Source organism: Engraulis encrasicolus, chromosome 21, assembly GCF_034702125.1.
Source record: "Engraulis encrasicolus isolate BLACKSEA-1 chromosome 21, IST_EnEncr_1.0, whole genome shotgun sequence".
NCBI lineage: Eukaryota > Metazoa > Chordata > Actinopteri > Clupeiformes > Engraulidae > Engraulis > Engraulis encrasicolus.
Window position 1 is genome coordinate 31,075,829 of NC_085877.1, and position 24,825 is coordinate 31,100,653.

General features: G+C 43.7%; 1 protein-coding gene across 1 annotated transcript; it reads left to right on the forward strand.

Moving 5' to 3' along the window:
- Window positions 1-2,592: 2,592 nt before the first annotated feature.
- Window positions 2,593-14,784, forward strand: LOC134437358 (uncharacterized). Its single transcript, XM_063186851.1, has 9 exons — window positions 2,593-2,676; window positions 4,732-4,790; window positions 5,428-6,378; window positions 6,800-6,913; window positions 9,250-9,336; window positions 10,125-10,196; window positions 13,352-13,420; window positions 13,780-13,818; window positions 14,299-14,784. Exons 1-9 carry the CDS (start codon window positions 2,658-2,660, stop codon window positions 14,782-14,784), a joined length of 1,896 nt encoding a protein of 631 aa, XP_063042921.1. The 5' UTR covers window positions 2,593-2,657.
- The last annotated feature ends 10,041 nt before the right edge of the window (window positions 14,785-24,825 follow it).

Below are 24,825 nucleotides of genomic sequence, written 5' to 3' on the forward strand. Positions count from 1 at the left end.
GAGGGGGTAAGGGGTCAGCCTTTGGTATTGATGCTTTTCACAAGGCCCTCTACTGGGCAAACATACAGGATATGACGCCGCCAACAGCAGCCAATGATCATGTATACCCCTCCTCCAGCAGAGAGAGAGAGAGAGAGAGAGAGAGAGAGAGAGAGAGAGAGAGAGAGAGAGAGAGAGAGAGAGAGAGAGAGAGAGAGAGAGAGAGAGAGAGAGAGAGAGAGAATATGTTTGGCATCCAATATCCTTTGGCCTCCTTTGTGAAATATTACCAACTCTGATACATCTCATGATACATGTAGAGGCAAAAAGGGACATTTTTGTGGCACACACAAAGAAGTGACTCATTATCAAATTTGACCTTGACCTTTGACCTTGTGTTTCAACAGATCTGTCTGTGTGCAGGATTGAGAAGGTCCAATTGATGAGAAGTGTGGTGACCATTGTGGGGAAAAAAACCCTCGTGAATGGGGTACAGAATGGGAGTAAATTGAGCTAAATAATAATTTATTTACTCCAATTGACAATACATTGGTATCACTATCAAGTTATTCGTATATTGGAGAAGATTTGGATCTGTACTAGTTTTCTGGTAGTACTGTATATAGATATGGCCACATGAATACAATTTGATTTGTTGTATAATTTTTAGGCAGCTCAATTGAAACCCATTCATTCTTCACTTGTCCACGATTGCCACATAGTAGCTGCAATACTACCCAGACAACTTCAGTCACTGACCGTTCTTAAAGGTTAAAGATTCTCTGTCCCACAGGCTCTTGAATACATAATTCGGCCATGCATGGAAAGAAAAGTGCTCAAACATCCTGTTCAAAGCTCTTCTACACTTCAAAAGAAAACAGTTCCTAGCTTATGTTGGTGGCACTTGACACTAGCTTTGAGAATCAGTAGTTATTGACTTTGTTGCTCTTTTACAGTCTGTATTGGGTAGCCTACCTTGACTCTTGCCTGGAGGTAAAGGAGATGCCGTCATCTTCACTGGATGACTGCTCTCTTTTTCAACCTTGGCCTTCATCTTTGACCTTGAGTTTCGAACAAACATATTTGTGCTAAGGGGCACTTGAATTCATAATCTGCCCATGCATAGTAGATATTCCTTTGTTAACTAAAGTTAGCTGGAGACAAAACAGTAAAAACACATTACAAACTTTCATTTTTGTTGAAGACTCCGGTCAGTTCACTTCTTCCAGGGCAGGCAGAAAGAACGTTATCTGCAGGGAACTCTGATTTCAAACGTAGCAGGCAACACAGTGTTGGGTACAATAAACCAGTGAGTTGGGTTATTGTGTGACCTAACTAATAACCCAATCAGTGGAGTAGCATAGGTGTACCCCACTGAACAAATTTTGAATTAGAATAATCCAACGCTGCATTACAATAACCCAACACGTTTACCCAACAGCTGTTATTCAGCACTTGGGTTGACAAAACAACCCAGCCTTTTTTAGTGTGTAGTCTTTCCCAATGATAACTGATGTCATGACTCCTCTATGACGGAGAAGACTAATGATAAAGATTTATAAAGATGACACGATTAAATTCACAATTCAAATGTTTCTACCTACACCTACGCACCTATGGGAGGAGGGCAACTTAAAGGATAACTTCTGCCAATTTTGACATGCAGTTGTAATGCTCTCACTACCCCGGTCTTGTCAGTACCTGAGAATATATATCTTTTTTCTACAGCCTTTTCCGAGATCCTGGTCATTGTAATGGGAGCAGAGTTTGTTAACATTTCAAAAAAAGCATCTTGATTTATTCCCAATAACATCCAAAAGGTTATGCAACACAGCAGACAAGTAGCAAACAGCAATACCTTTTGGGACAATATTTGATGTGGGCCTATGTCAAGAAAGGTTTTAATGTAAACAAAATCTGCACCCATTCGAATAGCTCAGATCTCGGAAAAGGCTGAGCCGAAAAATGCAGCATCACCAGGTACTGACAAGTCAAGGGTAGCGTGAGCAATACAACAGAATTGAAATTGGCAGAAGTGCTCCTTTAAGGCAGCAGGGCAAGTTAGGGTTTTTTAAAGTTTTTCTGGCTTACAGTGTTTTACAGTCTATAATTGAAGGTGTACCGTACAGGCTTGCACTCCTGTCTTGCCCTCTGTGTGTGTCTGCGGCAGTCCAGTCATGCCTGCTCTGTGTCTGTGGTCTTTCCTAATGGAGGTTGATGTCATGACTTCTTTATGACAAGACAGGACTAATGTGTTCACATCACTGTCTACACCTGACACAGCAGACACATGGTCAGGCCAGGTGTGTGTGTGTGTGTGTGTGTGTGCGCGCGTGTGTGTGTGTGTGTGTGTGTGTGTGTGTGTGTGTGTGTGTGTGTGTGTGTGTGTGTGTGTGTGTGTGTGTGTGTGTTTGTGTGTGTGTGTCCGCTCGTGGATGTGTGTGTGTATGTGTCTGTGTGTTTCCAACTGAGACAGAAGGTAAATGTGTCTGTGGTCAGGCTCAAATCCCCATAGCTGATGATGCACTGTCTCTTTCTGATAAAGACCAGGCACTTTCCGCCCGCTCTCTGATTGGCTGACGGCTTGCGAGGTCGGAGTTTAAATCCTTGACAGCCGGACACAGCAGGCCAGAGACAGTTGCCCACCAAGAGGCCAGCAGTAGCTACGACCCAGCAGCATGGCGATCACAAGAGCAGGTAAGACTGGATACTTCTCTTTTCTTTTTGTTTATTTGGACTGTTCTTGCCGTTATTGGACAGGACAGCATTGAGAGGACACAGGAAAGAAATGGGAGAGAGAGAGACAGGGGAAGGATCAGGAAACGACCTCTTGCCAGAATTGTATCCGAGTCTCTGGTTTACCATTCAGTGCCCTAGCCTTTTGACCTGTGGCCGGGGCCAAGACTACACATCTCTATTTAATGAGGCTGGGGCTGAGAAGCTGGGCCCATACTGTGGACCACACAGTAAAACTTTGTTTCTTCTGTAGCCACTGTTGGGGAACTTAAAACTTCTCCGAGGAACCTACTGTACTGTATAGGTCAAGTGTCAGTGGTGTCCAAATGGCGGCCCGGCGGCCAGATCCGGCCCGGACATGGTATACATGTGGCCCACAACGAGGTTGAAACAAATGAAAACAAATGTGTGCAATCTGTGGCCATACGTTTGGGTGATTTGTTTGGCCCTCAGCCTCATTCGCCCTACATAATTTGGCCCTTGGGGAAAATAATTGGAGACCAGTGGTATACGCAGGTGGTTTGGTTTGGTCCGTTGACAGACACCTTTAGAGGAATAGAGGCTCAAATTGGTTCCTGGTGGAACACAGGTGTTCTGGGACGGTTCCTCAGAGAGGAACAGCTTTTAGAGGTTCCCCAACTCAGGTTCCTCAAAGAACCGTTGGAGGTTCTTCAGTTTTGCCATTGTGGGAGAACCTCTGGAAGTTCACTTTCAAGAAGCCATCTTGCAGGTCCATCATGATTCATGCAGGGTTCCTCCAAGACCTAATTTGTCACCTATAAGGTCTAATGAGAACTTTTGGAGGTCCACCCCACAGTGGTAGATGAGGGTTCTATGAGGAACGTTATCATTTGTGCATTTTATGTCTTTATGTACAGTATGTAGCCCAGTGTGGGCATTTAATACTATGTCATACATGGTCTACTACACTATATGTTGTTGATTTGTGTATTCAGCATGTTAATTGCATGTGTGTGAAGATAAGGAAACTGTAATGCACTGGTTCAGTATGTAGGCCTACGTGTGCATATCATGTATTGTAGTGTGTATGTTACAGATTTGTATTGTGTCTTATTATTGCATCTCTGAGTGAAGATGGAAACTGTGATTCATAATTGTGTGTGCGCACTGTGCATGTGAAAATACTGTGCATTTTCTTGCAACAGGCTTGTAATTGAGCTAATCAATTGTGGTTAGATTTTGTGCGTTTCATAATGTTTATTTTGCCAGTGCATACTGTAATGTATGCTAGTGAATAGCATATGCTAGGCCTCAGCCTGTTACTGAGATATTTGTGGTCCAGGGTTCTTCATGTGGGTATGACCTATGGCTATGTGTATGTGTATTTCCTAACATTGCGCATTGCCTTGCAACAGGCTGGTATTGATATAATCAACTGTGGTTCAGTTTACATGTGTGTCTGTGTATTTCATAATGTTTATTATATCCATTTAACCATATGCTAGGTCACAGCCTGTTATATTGAGATATTTTTGTGGTTTGAGTTTCTTAATGTGGATATAGACCTATAGCTATGTATGTACTGTGTAGTGTATGTTTATTTCTTAATGTTCATTATGCTGTAGGCTACTTGTGTGTCAGTATGCTACAGTACAGTAGGTCTCCCACTTATTCAGAATTTATTTGATTGTATATACTGTTAGCATGTCTGTTGTCATCCTCTGGGGGCGCCAAACACGCAACACCATCAGAGCCATATGTATAAAAAATAATATATGAAAAATATAAGAGATGGGTAACCCAGACTCAGAAGCTATAGCATCAACTGCCACACATTCCAAGAGACCTGGTTTTACCTGCCCAATTAGGGCATCTGGACGGGTAAAAAAACAAAACAAAAACATAAAACATTTGGAACATGTGGCACTGGATTCTGAAATCCAGGTTGCCCATCACTCATTTCTACAAGTATGCTGCTCTGAACATGACATGAATCCAGGGGGCCCGGTTGCCATCTCTGCTTCAGCTGACGGATCTTGATGTGTCTGTGTTTAGGAGTGCTTGGCCGTGTGCTGGTTGTGAGTTTGCTGCTGAAGATGTCGTCTGGTTTCCCAGTGAGTAACTAAAGCTCATATACTTACTACCGTACCTTACAACCTCACACCCATGCTCACTCTATACAGCCCAGACATCTTATGATGCTCTTTATCTTTTTAGCCAGCCCCTGTGGAAATAATAATGTAGCCTGATGATATACACAGTAAAATGTGGGCCAAATACACTCTTACCCTTGTAAGAGGTTCAGGTCTGTGGGACTTGTTGTCAGTTCCTTGCTTGCTAGATATAGTAGGAGATATTATTCTTTCACATTGAGGTATACTGGCCTTGGCTCATTTTCTGTGAGGAAACCGTAGATTTTCTTTGTTTTTTTCTTTCTTTCTTTCTTTTTTTTTTGGGGGGGGGGGGGGGGGTTCTATGCGCAGCCAAACACCTTACAGTATGTGGCAAAACATTAACCCCTTACAAGGGCAAGCAGTGTTGAGTTACTGTATAACAATGCATTTTTGTCTGTGAAGGCCTTACCTGGAATTGACACTAATATTGATATTGACAGGGTGATCTGATTCACATCCATGGTCATTCTATTTCGCATTTGTGTTGTTTTTGTGTATGATTTCTTGTTTACTTCATTGTTTGTTTGTGTAATTGTTTGTGTTTGCTTATTTGTTTGTGTTCTTGTTTCCCTCCCAGGTGATGCCAGTGACAGGCCCTGCAGTGAGTCCGGCTTACTCTAATATGCTGGTTCCAGTGACAATAGCGACCCCTGCTGGCGCACAGCGGTACTTGGTGCCACTCAGCAGGCTGCTGCAGATGCAGCAGCAGCAGCAGCAACAGCAGCAACAGCAACAGCACAGCACCACACAGCAGAACACCCTCCGACACCCGTACGCCCATCCAACGCCATCGACGCCCACACCCACCCTCCACCCACCCGTTACCGACGCCAGCGCAAACAGTTACACACATGTTTTTGACCTGTCGACCCAAAACGTGGAGGGCCAAAGTTACACAGCCGATCTCTCTACGCTGAATGTCGATGGACAAGCCGCGTATGCCGTCGACCCAGCCACACAAGATGTTAACGGACAAACCAAAACATTTGACCCGTCCAGTCAAAATATCAACGGAAACTCTTATTACCCATTCACACAAAATGTCAACGGACAGACTTATGTGTATGACCCGTCCACACACGTCAATGGAAGCCCTTATTACCCATTCACGCAAAATGTCAACAGACAAACTTACACATATGACCCATCCACTCAAAACATCAATGGAAACACCTATTACCCATTTACACAAAACGTAAACGGACAAACTTACACATGTGATCCATCCACACAGAACGTCAATGGAAACGCCCAGTACCCATTCAACCCATTCAGTCAAAATGTCAATGGACAACCTTATTATTTCACATACAATGGACAAACTTACTACACCTTCGACCCGTCCGTTATAAACCGGCTCAACACACACTTTCAAACCACCAACACACACACTGGAGCGGCTGGCGCAGGAGTTGACGCGGGCAACCAGGGGACGATACTCACCAACGGCCAGGGGACGGGGACGGACACACACACCCAGCAGACGGGGGGACACACTCCTCTTAGCCCAGCTGAGGGAGGAGGCCAGGTGAGTGAGGAGAAGTTGTGATGATGGTGCTTATTATATCCCCTTCCCAACACACACACACACACACACACACACACACACACACACACACACACACACACACACACACACACACACACACACACACACACACACACACACACACACACACACACACACACACACACACACAAACACACACACACGCACATTTCTCATCGGCGGCGGTACCATGCTCAGGGTACCTCAGTCATGGAGAAGGATGGAGGAGAGCACTGGTTAATTACTCCCCCCCACCAACCTGACGGGTCGGGAGTCGAACCGGCAACCTTTGGGCTACAAGTCTGACATAACCGCTTACCCATGACTGCCCATGCTTACCCATGGCTGCCCATAATACATTTCTTGTGTAGGACTGACACTGTTGTGTTCCCAAATGCAGGTGCTTTACCCTGTACTCGTGGATCAGCAGGGACAGGTGCTTCTCCCCGGGACCGCCCCTCCCATCCCCTTCGACACCACAACCAAAACCCTGCAGCCAGACCCCCAGGGACAGGTAATATGCCTCCTAACTCCACCACCCCCTCTCTCTCCATCTCTATAGCTCTTGTCTTCCTCTCTCCATATCTCTTTCTCTCTCTCGCTTTCTCTCTCTGAACCCCCCTGTAACTACTCCTCCCATCCCCTTTGACATCACGCCCCTGCAGCCCGACCCCCAGGGGCAGGTACTATGCCTCCTCTCACCCCCCCCCCCCCCCTCTATCTCTCTCTCTCTTGTCTCCTTCTCTCTCTATCTCTCTTGTATCCTTCTCTCTCTCTCTCTCTCTCTCTCTCTCTCTCTCTCTCTCTCGTCTCCTTCTCTCTCTCTCTCTCTTGTCTCCTTCTCTATCTCTCTTGTCTCCTTCTCTCTCTCTCTCTCTCTCTCTCTCTCTCTCTCTCTCAACCTGTAACTACTCCTCCCATCCCCTTTGACATCACGCCCCTGCAGCCAGACCCCCAGGGACAGGTACTGTACAGTATATACCTCCTCCTCCAGAGTAAAGTTAGTAGTGTTATTTCAACTCTTAGGGCCAGCATTATGAGGGTTACACTACAATTGACTCTGCAAGTGTTGAATTAGCACAGCAGAATTGACTGTTTGCATATTGCATACATACAATTTTAATTTAATAATAATAATAATAATACATTTTATTTTTGAGCGCCTTTCAAAATACCCAAGGACACTTTACAATCAAAACAAATACATAACAGTAGAGAAAGTATAACAAAGCTTCAGTGAATTAACAATAGGAGAGTAATTAAAATGCAAAAATAAAATAGAAATAAAAGTACAATAAAAATAAATGTTTTAAAATAAGAAAAAAGAAGTAGAATGCATTTGAAAATAAAATAAAAATGAGGGGGAAAAAATAATAATATGTAAAATAAAAAAATAAACTGATAATTAAAATAAAGTGGAAGTGCCTGTCAGTGAAGTAGAAAAACAGAAGTGAAAAGGTGTGTCTTTAGCTTAGACTTGAAAGTAGATAGTGTAGAGCATTGACGAAGTGACAGTGGAAGAGAATTCCAAAGTTTGGGGCCAACAACACTAAATGCCCTGTCGCCCATGGTGCGCAGGTGTGTGGAGGGAACTGTAAGGAGGAGTGAGTCAGTGGATCGTAGTGTGCGGGTGGGATTGTATGGGGTGAGGAGACTTGTGATGTAGGAGGGTGCAAGGTTGTGCTGGGCCTTGTATACGAGGAGGAGAATTTTGAAATGGATACGTGAATGGATAGGAAGCCAGTGTAATTGATAGAGGATAGGGGTAATGTGATGCAAGGGTCTGTTGTGTGTAAGTAATCTAGCAGCTGAGTTTTGAATGTACAGTCGGTCCCCCTACAATGCACACCCTTTACCGAGGTAATGCCACGTCATCCACCTCGGTACGTACCGGGCCTAGCTGCAGTGTACCCAAACAACCGCCAGGTGGCACTTGGGAGCGCTTGCTATACTTGGGAGCGCTTGCTATACTTGGGAGCGCTCGCTATACGCTTTAGGCTACCACGTGGTAGCGCATGTTCAGGTTTGTAATGAGAGATCAAGGACCCAAAAACCCATAATCCAGAAGGATTTAAAAAAAACCTGTATATATATATATGATATCTCTCTCTCTCTCTCTCTCTCTCTCTCTCTCTCTCTCTCTCTCTCTCTCTCTCTCTCTCTCTCTCTCTCTCTCTCTCACCTGGTCTCTCTCCCCTACTCTATCTCTCTCTCTCTCTCTCTCTCTCTCTCTCTCTCACACACACACACACACACACACTTTCTCTTGCATACACACAATACAGACGGTTGTAGACGGTTAATCAATTTAGTGGGGAGAGGGCATTGCAATAATCTAATCTGGAGGTTACGAAAGCGTGAATGAGGCTCTCAGCAGAGGTAGGGGTGAGAGAAGAATTTCTCTGACTTACTCCATCTCCATCTCTATTCTACATATCTCACCCTCTCTCTCTCTCTCTCTCTCTCTCTCTCTCTCTCTCTCTCTCTCTCTGTCTCTCTCTCTCTTGCACACTTTTCATCTCTACTTACTGCCTATGTAACTATGTGTGCTGGTATTGAAGTTCCTTCATATAACGTGTGTGTGTGTGTGTGTGTGTGTGTGTGTGTGTGTGTGTGTGTGTGTGTGTGTGTGTGTGTGTGTGTGTGTGTGTGTGTGTGTGTGTGCGCGCGCGTGCGTGTGTATGCGCGAATGTGTGAATGCGTGAATGCGTGTTTGTGTGTGTGTGTGTGTGTGTGTGTGTGTGTGTGTGTGTGTGTGTGTGTGTGTGTGTGTGTGTGTGTGTGTGTGTGTGTGTGTGTGTGTGTGTGTGTGTGGTCATGCACATATGTGTGTGCGTGTGTGTCTTGTAGGTGCTGAATGGGTGGACTGATCCTCTCACAGTGCCTCTCCTTCCTCCTCTTGGACCTATTGGGCCTTTGGGACCTCTAGGGCCTGTGGTAAGATGAGCATCTTCTTTGTGTGCACGTGTGTGTGTGCGTGCATGCGTGTATGAGTGTGTACGTGCGTGCATGCGTGTGTGTGTGTGTGCGTGTGCGTGTGTGAGAGTGTGTTTGTGTTTCTGTGTGTTAATGTTCTAATACCGTATGTGTGTATAAAAAGGGTTTCAGTAGTTACTCAAAACAATTTTTTTCAATAATATTAAATACAGATATAGAAATTAACTAGAAGCACTCAGAGAGCACAGACCTCTGCCAAGGAAGCTGCTTGATACTTTTGACTCTGTTACACCCTTACTCTTTCTGCCTTCTTTTTGTGGAGTCCCCGCAATTCAATTTCTGGTCACTAGGGGGTGTTTAGATGGTGAAGAATCTTTTGAAAAGTCCTGGTTCCGGTTGGTGATCCGGATCACCACCAGAATTTAGTCACTTGTTCCTTCGGTCATTACTATCAACTCCACAAAGTTTCATCCAAATCAGTTGATTCGTTTTTGAGTTATCCTACTGAGAGAATCTTTAAAAAAGTCCTGGTTCCGGTTCGTGATCCGGATCACCACCAAAATTTAATCAATTGTTCCTTGGGTTATCAACATATCCACAAAGTTTCGTCCAAATCCGTTTTTAGTCGTTTTTGAGTTATGCTGCTGACAAACAGACAGACAGACAAACCAACGCGACCGAAAACATTACCTCCTTGGCAGAGGTAAATATGTGCAGTAGAAGCCAACAGTAGCGCTGTAATTAATCCATTTAAAGATTAAGGACATCATCTCCTGTTCTTTCCACAGACCAATCAGATGATCCTACCGGTGTTCACTCCTGTCGGCCCCACCGTTGGCCAAACCACCACACAGGCAGAGGTGAGGGGATAAAACACCATCGCCCAGTGGTTCTCAACCTTTTTTGAACAAAGGCCCCCTTGTACTAGACGTTTGAGCTAAAGGGCCGGTCCAATAGCACAATGCTAACGCACTGCATTGAGGGTTCGGGAGGGAGGTTTACCAACGTTCCACGCCACACTCTGCTAGTTGGCCTCTGTTACTATTATCAAAAGTCTGCCAACACCTCCCTTAGTATTAAACAAATAAGATACAGTAGAATATTGCCCCCTATTTGCAACTGAGTGCCAACCCGAACTGTATCCTTTTTTATGTATTTTTGGGGGGCTTTTTGACCTTTATTATTACAGGACAGTGTGAGTGTAGACAGGAAATGGTTGGAACAAAGATCCTTTAATTCGTCTCTGGTTGGGAGAGAGAGATGTGGCAGGGCCGTGAAATGACCACGGCCGGAGTCCAACCGGGGTCCCGGTGGGCAATGTAAGCCCAATTGTGGGGGGCTTAGCGCGCGCTGCGCCACAGCACACCCCGAGCTGTGTCCTTTTGCTTCCTCCCTGTACAGCCCCCGTCAAGAAACACTACAATATCCAATGGTGGATAGAAGTTCTATACAGTACGATCTTTTCCTTAGCTATTCATGACATTTGTGGACACAGTCAGAGGTGAGACAGGGTCAAACAACCATACAAAACAATGGACAGTGAGAAAGGCATCCAAGACTTCAGCCAAATAGACAGTTGAGTTGACAGTCAGAGCTTCTCTATCTCTATGTTCTTTGCCTATACTCAACAAAGTTGGTGACACAGTCAGAGGTCGACACAGTCACAGGCTCAAACTAGAATGGGCACTCGGTAGAGCGCAAACCTTCGCCTACGCCACTTATTTTTTTCAGGCCATCTTCAGAGTGTGGGGCATAACATTCTCCAAATTTTGGTGTTAGTTTCATTTAAATCGGACCAGAATATCGTAATATTACATATTTGGCCCAGTCTTGACCTCTTACTCAATTTCGCATGCACACGTTGTTCTGGCATGTAGTGCTTGGCAAAGAAAAACGTTTTTGACCTTTTCATGACCTTGACCTTGACCTTTGACCCAATCACTCCCAAAAAGTAATTGATTGTTCCTTGAGTCATGACCAATCATCCCAGTAAATTTCATAAAAATCGGCTGAATTTACGTTTTTGACCTTTTCGTGACCTTGACCTTTGACCCAATCACTCCCAAAAAGTAATCGATTGTTCTTTGGGTCATGACCAATCATCCCAGTAAATTTCATATAAATCGGCTCAATTTACGTTTTTGACCTTTTCGTGACCTTGACCTTGACCTTTGACCTTTGACCCAATCACTCCCAAAAAGTAATTGATTGTTCCTTGGGTCATGACCAATCATCCCTCTAAATTTCATAAAAATCGGCTCAATTTACTTTTTTGACCTTGACCTTGACCTTTGACCTTTGACCCAATCACTCTCAAAAACTAATCGATTGTTCCTTGGGTCATGACCAATCCTCCCACTAAATTTCATAAAAATCGGCTCAGTTCTGTCTGAGTTATACGAAGTACAAACAAACATTTTGACCTTGACCTTTGACCTTTGACCCAATCACTCCCAAAAACTAATCGATTGTTCCTTGGGTCATGACCAATCATCCCACTAAATTTCATAAAAATCGGCTCAGTTCTGTCTGAGTTATACGAAGTACATACAAACAAACAAACAAACAAACATATTAACAAATAAATAAATACACGGCGGTCAAAACATAACCTTCGCCGACTTTGTCTTGGCGAAGGTAACAACCATAGCATACATAGTGTCACTGTCACCTGCCTTCATGTCACCTGCCGTCAGGTGCAGAGGTGGAACGTAACTAAGTATTTTTACTTCGTTACTGTACTTAAGTAGTTTTTTCTGGAATTTGTACTTACTTGAGTAAAAATAAAAATGCAGACTTTTACTTTTACTCAAGTACATTTTTTGACAATTACTTGTACTTTCTACTCCTTACATTTCTAGGAGAAGACTTTGTTACTAGTTACATTTATCCTAGGTTTTCCTGTTGTGTTTCGTGGATATTTCAGTAGCCTCAGCTGCGGGCAGGGAGGTGGGACCAAGCCCCTCTTCCAAATTGACACCCAGACAGAAAATGTACTTTTAAAAACATTAACAGGACTCCATAGTCATGTTCAAATGGAACCGAAAACCGTTGCAGACAATTTTTCCTATTGTATCAAGTAGGTAGATATGGAGAAAGACAGCCAGTGCGCGTGTAGGCCTACTTGTACTTTTGTACTGAAAAGTACATTTAAAAGTTAGTACTTAGGACTTTTACTTAAGTACGTTTTTGGTAAACAACTTTTACTTTCACTTGAGTAATTTTTTCGCAGGGTACTTCTACTTTTACTTAAGTACACAACTTCAGTACTTCTTCCACCTCTGGTCAGGTGTAAGACAGGCCGGCTCAAACAACCACAGAGACACCGAGCAGTGGGTGACAGAGTCAAAGGACCTAAGCACCTTACCTTAGCAACCAGTGAGAGTAAATTCTATAGCAACCCACTGGTGGTGACACAGAGGTGAGATAAGCACCTTAGCAACCAGTGAGAGTAAATTCTATTTGCTCTCACTGTTAGCCACCCACTGGTGGTGACACAGAGGTGAGATAAGCACCTTAGCAACCAGTAGTACATGTAGGCTAAGCGATGGCAGAGCTATGGTAAGCACCTACTGTAAGCTTCCAACTCTGGACGACGGCGCACCGTACCGTCAAGTTGTCTATGGAGATCCAGGTTCGAACCCGGCCCAGGTCATTTCCCTGTTCGAACTCATCTCTCTCCTGTATTTGTGCTTCCTGTGACCACCTTTGCTAAACCTATTGAATAAACGCAAAATCCCTAATAAACAAGGCTACCTCAAAACTACCGCGCTTGACGATAGGGGAATAGGAGCTGCACACAACCAGGGCAGAGTTGAGGAGCAGACCATGTTGACGCATAGATGAGGAAAGATGAAACAGCAAGCAGAAATCCAGCTCAACCCATAAAGTACTGTAACACTGAGGTGAAGGGTCAGTTCAAATCTGTATTAAATCTCTCTCTCTCTCTCTCTCTCTCTCTCTCTCTCTCTCTCTCTCTCTCTCTCTCTCTCTCTCTCTCTCTCTCTCTCTTAAGACTGGACAGGTCTTCTTGCCAACTTGGACAGCCTCTTCTGCGGTTGGTGCAGTTGGTGCAGGATCATTGGTAAAGTGTCACACAGAGACAACACTATATACTGTAGTCTATGTAGACTTCCAGCTAGGGCTGTAACGATATTACACAGAAATCGTGATACACAGTGTCACAACACTGTATGCAATACCAGAAGGCAGTATTGTGATACGCGCTTTCCAAGTTCTGTTACCCTTCAGCCTCTTGTAACCTTTTCTACCTATACAATATTGTTAGGTATATTTCAAAAACCGTGGGGTGTATCGAATCATACAGTACAAACCGAATTGTGAGTGTATCGTTACAGCCCTACTACCAGCATACTAATGTAGTGATAATTGGCCTACTCTCACACTGACAGTCTATTGCATTCTTTCTCTCTCTTTTTTTAGTCGTCTTCTGACAGTTCAGAGGAAGGTGGCATCACTCCAGTAAGTGTTTATGTTTTTACAAGATCACAGACATACAATTAAACATACGGCTTACATTATAAACTCCAACTCAAACTCAACTTTCATGCATACAAAAATACAGCATATAATAAAATTCAAACACGCACCCACATGCATGTGCGAAGAAAGCGTACACATACACATGCACAAAGAGCACATGCACATGTACTGTACATACACATGCACACACACGCATATGCACACGCACAACCACACACACACACACACACACACACACACACACACACACACACACACACACACACACACACACACACACACACACACACACACACAAACACACACACACACACACACACACACACACACACACACACACACACACACACACACACACACACACACACACACACACACACACACACACACACACACACACACAGTCAATCCGTTACGTGCCCTCTGACCCCTGTCTCTCATGTGTCCCCCTCCCCATAGGTGATCTTCATGCTTCCCGCCAGTGCTGAGCTGCAGATCAACGCCGGCCTGACAGAGGGAGAGCAGCAGGGGCAACAACAGGCCCAGGGGCAACAGCAGGGCCCCCTACCCGACAACACCCTCCTACCAGACCCCTCCGCACCCACCGACCACTCCCCAGGCTTTGCGCACCTCGACGGGGCAGCGGGGCCACCGACCGCCCTCCCCTACCTGGATGTGGGGGCATCGTCCTCCACCACTGTCCCCCTCAATGCAGCAGATGCAAACAGCCACCCAGGCATACTGCCTGCCGGGGTGCAGCAGGAGGGTGATGGGGGAGTTGAAGTTACAGGTGGGGGGTTGAAGCAGCAGGGCAGGGGGGGCAACAGTGGTGCTGGTGGATGTGCGCCAGGGACACCCGCCGAGAGCACCCAGGGAGAGGGCATGGGAACGGCGGACCCCTCACTGATGATTGAAGACATTGAACGCAGAGGCGACCGTGCTTGAGGATATGAGTTTCAAGTTGAAAAACATTGTGAATAAGGAGATACATGTTTATGTTTTTTTTTTTCTTTTTGTTTTTTTGTAGAAAGCTTTTGTCCAAAGCGACATACTGTAGAATGCACACACACCACATTGATAATGAAAGTACATCTCTTAAAGGGACACTGTGCAGGAAATGGTCAAAAAAGGTACTGTAACTATGCTACTCATTGAAACTGTGTTGGCTATATTGCTATATTTGACCTTTTCATGATAGTTTACTAAGTAATAAACTAATATTTTCTAGTCATTTTTGCAGCTAAAAATCGCTATTTCTGGAAATTCAAAATGGCGGAGCATGGAGAAGATCCCCTTTTTCATGTATGAAAAGTGCAATTTTTCCAGTCATAATGAATACTTAGAATTTCATGATGGTGGTAAATATTCATGAAAAAGGTAACATTAGTGAATGGGTAGCATATTTTCTGGAAATAAACAACTAAAAATCTCACACAGTGTCCCTTTCAAATGAATATTAAATTATTATACAATATGATGATGTAATAATATGTAACTAATAATTTAAAGTAGGTCTCCCTGGTACTCAAAGACACTGAAGACAGAGGAGAATGGGCTTGAAAACAAGCCAAATTAAAATGTTAAAATGTCATGTAGGCCTAATCCCAGACAGCATTATTTTGCAAGCCAACACAACATGACATTATGGACATGAAACAGCACGGAGGACAATGCACAACAACGGCTCTAATGGTAGGGATACTGGGCCAGAGATTCTTATAGAGATATGGCAATGTAATAAGAGATTCTTTAAGTATATAGAGATATGCCAATGTAATAGGTTGCTATGGGCACCTAACATGACCAGGTTCCGGTCTGCCTAAAGGGGCGTGCCATAATGCCCCCCCCCCCCATCCCCCCTCCTAGAACCTGGAAACAATGGGACAATGGAATCTCTCTCTCTCTACTCTCTCTGACTTGGCTGATACGCTACCCACCCGGGTTCAATTCCAGCATGGGTTCTCCCCAGTCTGTCTCTACTGTCTCTGTTTCCTGTCTCTCTCTACTGTCCTGTCACTAATAAAGACTAAAAAGACCAAAAACATGCTTCAGAAAAATATCACACAACATAGGAAAGAAAGAAAAAAGAGAGAATGAGATGTACTGAATGTACCGCACATAGGTCACTTCATTCATAACATAACTTGCAAATATGCATCATAACATGACTACATGCAGTGGCATTCCGGTTTCCTTGCAACCATGTGAGGAACGTGAAAATCCGAGTAATTTCTGTCGAATGAGCCAATCAGGATCGAAGGGTCGGATTTCCATAGATGCACGGCGTTACATGGCTCTTCTTCCAATAGCTAATGCACTGTATTGAGGCTTCGGGAGGGAGGTTTACTAACGTTCCACGCCACACTCTGCTAGTTGGCCTCTGTTACTATTATCAAAAGTCTGCCAACACCTCATTTAGTATTAAACAAATAAGATACAGTAGAATATTGCCCCCTATTTGCAACTGAGTGCCAACCCGAACTGTATCCTTTTCTATGTATTTTTTGGGGGCTTTTTGACCTTTATTATTACAGGACAGTGTGAGTGTAGACAGGAAATGGTTGGAACAAAGATTCTTTAATTCGTCTCTGGTTGGGAGAGAGAGATGTGGCAGGGCCGTGAAATGACCCCGGCCGGACTCCAACCGGGGCCCCCGTGGGCAATGTAAGCCCAAATGTTGGGGGCTTAGGGCGCGCTGCGCCACAGCACACCCCGAGCTGTGTCCTTTTTAACAAACCCAAAGGGCTTCCTCCCTGTACAGCCCCCGTCAAGAAACACTACAATATCCAATGGTGGATAGAAGTTCTATACAGTATGATCTTTTCCTTAGCTATTCATGACATTTGTGGACACAGTCAGAGGTGAGACAGGGTCAAACAACCATACAAAACAATGGACAGTGAGAAAGGCGTCCAAGACTTCAGCCAAAGAGACAGTTGAGTTGACAGTCAGAGCTTCTCTATCTCTATGTTCTTTGCCTATATTCAACAAAGTTGGTGACACAGTCAGAGGTCGACACAGTCACAGGCTCAAACAACCATAGCATACATATTGAATTGAATTAAATTGAAACTTTATTACAGACTCAAAAAGTTCCATATAAGATACATAAAAAGACATAAAAAACACATAAAAAAACAGACAGGTACATCACAAAGCACCAGTTCATTTGAAAACATATAAACATCTATACCAGTGCTGCCACAATTCAGAGAAGTACCTTGTATCACTCTGCCTGGTATCACAAAGAGTAGTAGTAGTGTCACTGTCACCTGCCTTCATGTCACCTGCCGTCAGGTGTAAGACAGGCCGGCTCAAACAACCACAGAGACACCGAGCAGTGGGTGACAGAGTCAAAGGACCTAAGCACCTTACCTTAGCAACCAGTGAGAGTAAATTCTATAGCATCCCACTGGTGGTGACACAGAGGTGAGATAAGCACCTTAGCAACCAGTGAGAGTAAATTCTATAGCATCCCACTGGTGGTGACACAGAGATGAGATAAGCACCTTAGCAACCAGTAGTACATGCAGGCTAAGCGATGGCAGAGCTATGGTAAGCACCTACTGTAAGCTTCCAACTCTGGACGACGGCGCACTGTACCGTCAAGTTGTCTATGGAGATCCAGGTTCGAATCCGGCCCAGGTCATTTCCCTGTTTGAACTCATCTCTCTCCTGTACTTGTGCTTCCTGTGACCACCTTCGCTAACCTATTGAATAAACGCAAAATCCCTAATAAACAAGGCTACCTCAAAACTACCTTGCTTGGCGATAGGGGAATAGGAGCTGCACACAACCAGGGCAGAGTTGAGGAGCAGACCATGTTGACGCATAGATGAGGAAAGATGAAACAGCAAGCAGAAATCCAGCTCAACCCATAAAGTACTGTAACACTGAGGTGAAGGGTCAGTTCAAATCTGTATTAAATCTCTCTCTCTCTCTCTCTCTCTCTCTCTCTCTCTCTCTCTCTCTCTCTCTCTCTCTCTCTCTCTCTCTCTCTTTCTCTCTCTTTCTTAAGACTGGACAGGTCTTCTTGCCAACTTGGACAGCCTCTTCTGCGGTTGGTGCGGTTGGTGCAGGATCATTGGTAAAGTGTCACACAGAGACAACACTTGATATACTGTAGTCTATGTAGACTTCCAGCTAGGGCTGTAACGATATTACACAGAAATCGTGATACACAGTGTCACAACACTGTATGCAATACCAGAAGGCAGTATTGTGATACGCACTTTCCAAGTTCTGTTACCCTTCAGCCTCTTGTAACCTTTTCTACCTATACAATATTGTTAGGTATATTTCAAAAACCGTGGGGTGTATCGAATCAAACAGTACAAACCGAATTGTGAGTGTATCGTTACAGCCCTACTACCAGCATACTAATTTAGTGATAATTGGCCTACTCTCACACTGACAGTCTATTGCATTCTTTCTCTCTCTTTTTTTTTAGTCGTCTTCTGACAGTTCAGAGGAAGGTGGCATCACTCCAGTAAGTGTTTATGTTTTTACAAGATCACAGACATACAATTAAACATAGGGCTTACATTATAAACTCCAACTCAAACTCAACTTTCATGCATACAAAAATACAGCATATAATAAAATTCAAACACGCACCCACATGCGTGTGCGAAGAAAGCGTACACATACACATGCACATGCACAATGAGCACATGCACATGTACTGTACATACACATGCACACACACGCATATGCACACGCACAACCACACACACACACACACACACACACACACACACACACACACACACACACACACACACACACACACACACACACACACACACACACACACACACACACACACACACAGTCAATCCGTTACGTGCCCTCTGACCCCTGTCTCTCATGTGTCCCCCTCCCCATAGGTGATCTTCATGCTTCCCGCCAGTGCTGAGCTGCAGATCAACGCCGGCCTGACAGAGGGAGAGCAGCAGGGGCAACAACAGGCCCAGGGGCAACAGCAGGGCCCCCTACCCGACAACACCCTCCTACCAGACCCCTCCGCACCCACCGACCACTCCCCAGGCTTTGCGCACCTCGACGGGGCAGCGGGGCCACCGACCGCCCTCCCCTACCTGGATGTGGGGGCATCGTCCTCCACCACTGTCCCCCTCAATGCAGCAGATGCAAACAGCCACCCAGGCATACTGCCTGCCGGGGTGCAGCAGGAGGGTGATGGGGGAGTTGAAGTTACAGGTGGGGGGTTGAAGCAGCAGGGCAGGGGGGGCAACAGTGGTGCTGGTGGATGTGCGCCAGGGACACCCGCCGAGAGCACCCAGGGAGAGGGCATGGGAACGGCGGACCCCTCACTGATGATTGAAGACATTGAACGCAGAGGCGACCGTGCTTGAGGATATGAGTTTCAAGTTGAAAAACATTGTGTATAAGGAGATACATGTTTATGTTTTTTTTTTTCTTTTTGTTTTTTTGTAGAAAGCTTTTGTCCAAAGCGACATACTGTAGAATGCACACACACCACATTGATAATGAAAGTACATCTCTTAAAGGGACACTGTGCAGGAAATGGTCAAAAAAGGTACTGTAACTATGCTACTCATTGAAACTGTGTCGCCTATTGCCATATTTGACCTTTTCATGATAGTTTACTAAGTAATAAACTAATATTTTCTAGTATGGCCCAAGTACAGTCATTTTTGCAGCTAAAAATCGCTATTTCTGGAAATTAAAAATGGCGGAGCATGGAGAAGATCCCCTTTTTCATGTATGAAAAGTGCAATTTTTCCAGTTATAATGAATACTTAGAATTTCATGATGGTGGTAAATATTCATGAAAAAGGTAACATTAGTGAATGGGTAGCATATTTTCTGGAAATAAACAACTAAAAATCTCACACAGTGTCCCTTTCAAATGAATATTAAATTATTATACAATATGATGATGTAATAATATGTAACTAATAATTTAAAGTAGGTCTCCCTGGTACTCAAAGACACTGAAGACAGAGGAGAATGGGCTTCAAAACAAGCCAAATTAAAATTTTAAAATGTCATGTAGGCCTAATCCCAGACAGCATTATTTTGCAAGCCAACACAACATGACATTATGGACATGAAACAGCACGGAGGACAATGCACAACAACGGCTCTAATGGTAGGGATACTGGGCCAGAGATTCTTATAGAGATATGGCAATGTAATAAGAGATTCTTTAAAGGCCAACTTCCGATAAAACTCAGTTTTACTCACTCCTTTCGAAGATCGGACGGTCACCCCAAGTTAAACTCACTTGCAAGGCTCTCATAGCGGTGCGTCAACTCTCCTGGCTGTGTTTCCCGGTGTTTCCCAATTTACATAAATAATGCAGAGAAACGAGCGAATCACGAAAGCCTTTCTGTGTTTCGTCACGTCGAAAGAAGGCGTTGCCCACAAAGGTTTATATCGACCCATTTATCTAAAAACATGTTGAGTAATTTTTTTCTGCTTGTTTTCAAAACAAGCAACGTCTGGTGGCCCGAAACATAGCTTAGCTTAGCTATCAGCTGGTTGCTACTCTCAGGTACACACACAGCACAAAGCCTCATACATAAAGCCTGCTCACTCCGGTTGCTCCGTGCCTACAGCTCGCCTAGGGGTCGCTGTCGAAAGAGCACAGCCCTGAATGGAGCCTGCACGCCTCCGTTGGCGCCCCTATAGTGCAGTACCACCCGGGGAAGTGGCGACTCTGTTTCCCATTACATTCTCTCCAGGAGCTGGAGGACTGAGCCAATCAGAGACGCGTTTCTTTGAGAGCAGGAGGAGTGAGCCAATCAGAGACGCATTTCCACGAGAAACACGGAACACTCTCTCGTTTCTCCACAAGCCACCTTGCCAGCTTGCAAAAACGTCTTGAAACAAAGCAACCAGAACGTTTTTTAAAACAGGACCAACGCGTAACACATTCAATAACAATTGGGAACACGGCAATATTAATTAAATTACGTTGAGAGGCGATCTTTAAGTATATATAGATATGCCAATGTAATAGGTTGCTATGGGCACCAAACATGACCAGGTTCCGGTCTGCCTAAAGGGGCGTGCCATAATGCCCCCCCTCCCCCCTCCTAGAACCTGGAAACAATGGGACAATGGAATCTCTCTCTCTCTACTCTCTCTGACTTGGCTGATACGCTACCCACCCGGGTTCAATTCCAGCATGGGTTCTCCCCAGTCTGTCTCTACTGTCTCTGTTTCCTGTCTCTCTCTACTGTCCTGTCACTAATAAAGACTAAAAAGACCAAAAACATGCTTCAGAAAAATATCACACAACATAGGAAAGAAAGAAAAAAGAGAGAATGAGATGTACTGAATGTACCGCACATAGGTCACTTCATTCATAACATAACTTGCAAATATGCATCATAACATGACTACATGCAGTGGCATTCCGGTTTCCTTGCAACCATGTGAGGAACGTGAAAATCCGAGTAATTTCTGTCGAATGAGCCAATCAGGATCGAAGGGTCGGATTTCCATAGATGCACGGCGTTACATGGCTCTTCTTCCATCTATCATTCTAAGCTGCATCATGAGTCGAGTTAAACGTAAGTGGCTGAAGTAAATATATCGGACAGATTGTTTATCCAATCACATGCAAGGAATTTTGATAAGGAGCATCATTCGAAAACTTGTTGGTTGTGGGGGGTTCCAAAGATGGTATTGTGAAGATGAAGGCGAAACATACCAGCTGTCGAGAGTCAGGTTACTACATTCAGGACATGATCGTCGAAGGAGCTTTTTAAAAAAAAACAAAAAAGGCTTGGATTCTCTAGGATACTCTAGGATCTGCTTTTGTTATCACTTTTGTGAACTCCTTTGTCTGAGCCTGAAAATGCCTGTCACAGATAAATTAAATTAAATATGTATACAATCATGTTGAAGGTATTCTATATAACTCAGACTGCAAATCCAGGTCCATGGATCTTATCAGACACATCTTGTTCTTGTTTAATACAAAGTGGTATTAATAAACACCACACGGTGAAGAAAACATATGGACTAAATAAAAATAGTCTGGAATGACAATATTGTGTTTGCAAGTTACCAATTTATTCCTATATTTTTGTTTGAATTAGGGTTATATTTGTGTGCTTTATAATAGCCTTAAGGGATTGACTGGTGGATTAATGAATTTTCATAAATAAAACCACCCCAATATCTTCCATCCTCGTCCACTCCTCCTCTCCTCTCCTCTCCTCTCCTCTCCTCTCCTCTCCTCTCCAACTCTACTGCTCTCCTCTCTCCTCCTCCACCACAGAGGTCATCGTTGTCCGCTGGCTGCCTGTTCTCCTCGTTAGGTATTGGCTCCATCTTGACCTTGACTCTGACCTTGCCCTCTGCTGCTCCTCATCCTTCTGGAGGTCCTCTATCACCATGATCTTCATCTCTCTCATCAACAGCTTCCTGTCAAACAAATTAACCTGTTAAGAACTGGTATTATATATATATATATTATGGTATTAATATATATTATATATAAGACCCCCACATTTGGGCTTGCATGCCCATGGGGACCCCGGTTTGAGTCCGGCCGGGGTCATTTTCCAGCCCTACCCTATATCTCTCTCCAGCTCATTTCCTGTCTCCTCTCACACTATCCTGTCATAATAAAGGTCAAAAAAGCCCCCAAGTTGAAGGAGAGGACTGTGCACATCCCAGGGAAAGGTGCAGGACGAAGGCCAACTGTAGTTTTAAGAGTGAGAAGTCCGCACACTTAGAATTCTTTTTGTTGTCTTTTATTTTTTCATGGCAGGATAACATTTCGACCTCAACCTTCGACCTGTTGAGGTCGAAACATCAAAAAGGATTCTAAGTCTGCGGATTTCTCAGTCTGAAAACCCAAAAAGCCCCCAAAACATATATAAAAAAGACATGGTATTATTAACTTGCTCTTACCAGACTGGCAATGACCAAGTCGTTGCGCATCACAAAAGGCCCTATGTTGCGTCATAGTAGTGAAATTTGAAAACTTAATTACAGCCTCAAAATGTTCCATAAAAAGTAAAAGCACACAAAAACGCATAAAAACAAACAGGGGTAACACTTTCTATGAAGCCCATATCTATAGCGTATTATGAGCGCATTTATAACAAATTATAATGCACATTATCATTACTTACAACGCATTACGACTACACCGATGATGTTTCATGATGCTTTATGTTAACAGTAATGAATAACCATGAATCTAGCTTATAACACTTTATAAATCCAAGGGTGTTATGAGTGCTCATGACTGGATATAAACTACATGCTGCCTGATGGGGCTTACAGTACATTATGATGCGTTATAGATGTGCATTATACAGTGCATTATAGATGCATCCATATGAACTTGACTTTACTTAGAGCACACATTGACGACTTATGATCTCACATGAAACATTATAGCATCTTATGAGTCCTTAAGACAGTTTATCATCCAGGTCTGTTCATAGAGGGGTATAGGTGCTCATAATATACTATAAGCCCCATCAGGCAGCCTGTAGTTTATAACCAGTAATGAGCACTCATGACACCCTTGGATTTATAAGGAATTATAAGCTAGATTCATAGTTATTCATAACTGTTAATATAAAGCATCATGAAGCATTATGAGTGTAGTCATAATACGTTGTAAGTAATTATAATGTGCATTATAATTTGTTATAAATGCGCTTATAATGTTGGCTTTAAGTAAAGTGTTACCCAAACAGGTACTGTAGCCTATATCACAAACATCAGGATGTTAGGATACATACAGACATCTATACCAGTGCTTCCACCTTGTCACTCTGCCTGGTATCACAAAGTGCTGATATTATACTGTACCATTGCTTGACCCAACAAACCTAATATAATTTGACATTAATTAAATTAACTTATTTGAAATCATCTCAAAAGGAACTATGTAAACTGCCCAAATCAATGAAGCAAAACTGGCCCAGAATGGACAGAACATAAAAGTTCTCTGTTTTGTTGCCAACTCTTGGCTGCCGGTTTCTTCTCATCTCACCACCTCCACAGCTCTACAGCTCCAACTTGTGTATGACATGGCATGGGCTACTCCTCCTTGTCAAGTTGCCTGCTGTGTTCATGGATGAATTCTTTGCTTTCCTAAAATCAAATCTGGTGAGCATTCATTCCCTATGCTGCTTCTGTCCCCTGAATCTCTTTCCATGAAAACCAGGGTACTCCTCTGAACAGAGCCATACTGAATCTAATGCCTAACTATTCAATAATAAACTGCATTCAGAATATCTTGTCATGTGTTTCTTGACAGCAATGGACCTGACAGAAGGTAGTTTATGGTATAAGTACAACACTAGCACATGATATTACATAGTGGTTACACCAGTTATTCCATTGCACCTAACAAGGTGCCCAGACATTTACTGAGAATGTTGCTGTTGTTGCAAGAACGAAAACCTTAATTTCCCCCAAATTTGATCCAACCAGCTCAGAATCAAATACACCGCTCTGCATTAACAGTAGACCAGTTACACAGTGAAGTGAAGTTCCTTGTGTTGCAAGGAAACTATGTCAGGTTTTGTTTTTCTCCTCTACTTTCGCATTGGGCACCTCTGGTTGTAACCTAGTCTCCCCTACTAGTCCAGGAATGCAGAGGTACAGCAGATGCATGTACTACAGTAACTGCATGACTGCTCGATTGTAAAAATAATCAATATCACGATTATTTCAGTCAATATTGATATCACGATTTTTTTTAGATTATATATATTTTTAAAGACAAATAATTGTGCTGAACAATTCACAATTTTCCCTCCCTTCAGCAGTGTGAGTGGGGGGGAATGTTCTGCATGAGTGTTGGGTAGCAAGTCTCTGTGCTTGCAATGGCTCAAGTAGAGGGGAATGTATTGTGATTAATGTAACCTACCTTTTGGCAGTATAGACAAATAACAAAAATATTGTTTCAAATCGATATTATGAAATTTGATAGCCTTTTGTTTGACAGCAATATTGATA